This window comes from Octodon degus, unplaced genomic scaffold (assembly GCF_000260255.1).
Source record: "Octodon degus isolate 3935 unplaced genomic scaffold, OctDeg1.0 scaffold00062, whole genome shotgun sequence".
Classification (NCBI taxonomy): Eukaryota; Metazoa; Chordata; class Mammalia; order Rodentia; family Octodontidae; genus Octodon; species Octodon degus.
In genome coordinates, this window is record NW_004524638.1 from 9,408,786 (window position 1) to 9,411,100 (window position 2,315).

The 2,315-nt window shown below is 49.2% G+C and overlaps 2 protein-coding genes across 5 annotated transcripts in view; one reads left to right on the top strand and one right to left on the bottom strand.

Annotated features, from left to right (window-relative positions):
• Window positions 1-2,309, top strand: part of LOC105742611 (interferon alpha-inducible protein 27-like protein 2A) — a 2,437-nt gene extending 128 nt beyond the window's left edge. Inside the window, exon 2 of the mRNA XM_012515402.2 lies at window positions 1,932-2,309. Within this exon, the coding sequence (XP_012370856.2) occupies window positions 1,932-2,276 (345 nt within the window). The 3' untranslated portion in view covers window positions 2,277-2,309. The remainder of the gene's footprint in view (window positions 1-1,931) is intronic.
• Wdyhv1 (WDYHV motif containing 1) overlaps window positions 670-2,315 on the bottom strand; it is a 23,094-nt gene continuing 21,448 nt past the window's right edge. For all 4 annotated transcript variants that reach the window (XM_004634437.2, XM_023718783.1, XM_023718785.1 and 1 more), the window contains exon 6: window positions 670-1,688. In XM_004634437.2, the coding sequence (XP_004634494.1) occupies window positions 1,579-1,688 (110 nt within the window). In that variant the 3' untranslated portion in view covers window positions 670-1,578. The remainder of the gene's footprint in view (window positions 1,689-2,315) is intronic.

Genomic DNA, 2,315 nt, shown 5'->3' on the forward strand with positions numbered 1-2,315 from the left:
GCGCAAGAACTGAAGTTTGATCCCTGGTACTGCATGCCATGCCAGCCCCAACACTAGTCATGGTGGTGCATGCCTGTAATCCCTGAGACAGGCAGATCATTAAGAACCCAAACTGTGTAACAAGACCATGTATCAAAAAAAAAAAAAAAAAGGGCCGGGGAAGATGGCTCAGTGGAATAAGCACTTCCCTGGCAAGCGCAAAGCTGAGTTCAATCCCTGGTTCCGCAAAAAAAAAAAAGTTAATGGTTTTATAGCATATGGTTTATGTCTAAATGCACAAACCAGGTAAGGCTGGGGAGATGACTGGATCACAGGTATATGATGCTCATCACGGGGTTAGTCCACTGGTGGGTTATAGCTGTGTGCGATGCTGGAAGTCGAAGCCTGGTGGGAAGAGGTGGCCACTGTGGGCGTGGCCTGAAGGTCCAGATCTCTCCTCCGCCCTTGATCCCTTTCTGCCTTCTGCTGGCCCTGTCCTGAGCTCTTTGTCCTCTGCCAGGCCCTCTGCCCGGCCGCCCTGCCCTGGAGCTGACTCTGGACTGAAACCCCTACAACCTATGAGCCAAATAAACCTCTCCTATTTAGAGCCGTGTCAGGTAGCAGGTCTCAGGGATAAGTACCTAAGACATACAGTAAAACCATGAAAACTGAGTGAGAACCAATACTAGATGCCAGTTTAAAGCCAGGTATCTTTTATTTGGAATTGTATGATTAAAGCCAATTTTCTAAGAACGCAGCCAGGACAAATGTGGTTTTAAAAAGCACACAGATGGGGCCAGGGAGATGGCTCAGTAGAATAAGTGCTTCCCTGGCAAGCGGAAGGGCCTGAGTTCAATCCCCGGTTCTGCGAAAGAGAAAAAAAAAAAAGCACGTAGATGATTCTCAAATATGACTTGGCCACTCTTAGAATCATGAAGAATGACATAAAACTTTCAACACAAAACTTAAATCTATTTTTAAAAAAATCACTTATCAGTAGGTCAAATATCACTCAGCTGGAGAAACGCAATCAATAACAACACTGTAGTCCAAAAAGACTAGTACTTGTTGCTGATTCAGCTCACAATACAACCCTTTCCCAGGCAGCAGCGCTGCCCCTAGAATATTGTGCGGGCACTTTTATGGGCACATCCAAGGCTCACGCGTGTGTGAGCTACGGCCTTGCTCATGCATGGCTTACAGCGAGGTTGGAGAAACAGGAAACACGCAGAAGAGACGGCTCTGTCTGGACACAGCAGTGACTGACACCGGCTGTCACGGGTCGTAACGTAAGAGCCACGTGGTAGCAACTGTGTGCCTTGGCACATTTCCACCTGACACACCACAGGGAAGGTCTTCTTTTATTTGTGGTGCTGGGACGGAACCCAGGGCCTCACACGTGCTAAGCATGCGTTCGACCCCAGCCCCCAAAAAGTTTATGTAGCTTATTGGTATTTGTGCTCATCCAGGTTCTGCTCCGCTGAATTAGAAGAGAAAAATGTAACTCCAAGCCAGCTGTTCCATGCTTGCTGTCCTAAAGGACAGGCTGGCTCATTCACGGTCTCGCGTTCTCCACGGTTCTACATCTGTGCGTCCAGTTCAGAAGCTTCTACTGCTAAAGCGATGTGCAAACTCAGGCAGTGTGTAGACCGCTCCCCACCCGACTTCCGGATCCATGCTGATGAAGTCATTCAGGTTCATTTTGCAGTCTAGAAAGATACATAAAAGAAAAACGTTCTGAAAAATGCAACTCTGCTTCAGCAATGAAGCAACACAAAAGAGTAAAAGTAGGGAAAATTATTCTAACAGATAATGGCTCAACTAGGCGTGGTGGCGCATACATGTAATCCCAGAGCTTGGGAGGCTGCAAGTGGAGAATCACTACGCGTCCAATCTATGTAGTGAGACCCGGTACTGAATATAAATTAAAAAAAAAAAAAATCCAGGAGAAGATTGCAACCACCACCCGGCAGGGCTGCATCCTAGAGCTGCGCGCCGGAGCCTTCGCCATGACTACCCTGCTGGGAGCCGCCAGTGGAGGAGCTCTGGCAGTGTGCACTGTGCCTTTCGCGCTGACCACTGCGGGCTTCACCGCAACCAGGATCGCAGTTTCCTCCGTGGCCGCGAAAATGATGTCAGCCGCAGCCATTGCCAACGGGGGCGGGGTTGCGGCGGGAGGCCTGGTGGCCACCCTGCAGTCCATTGGGGCAGCTGGACTCTCTACATCATCCAACATAGTGTTGGGCTCTGTCGGGGCCGCTATAGGGGCCTTGTTTGGGAATTCAACTACATCTTAAGCAGCCAGGATAAAATGCATCCTGAGTTGAACCTACAAA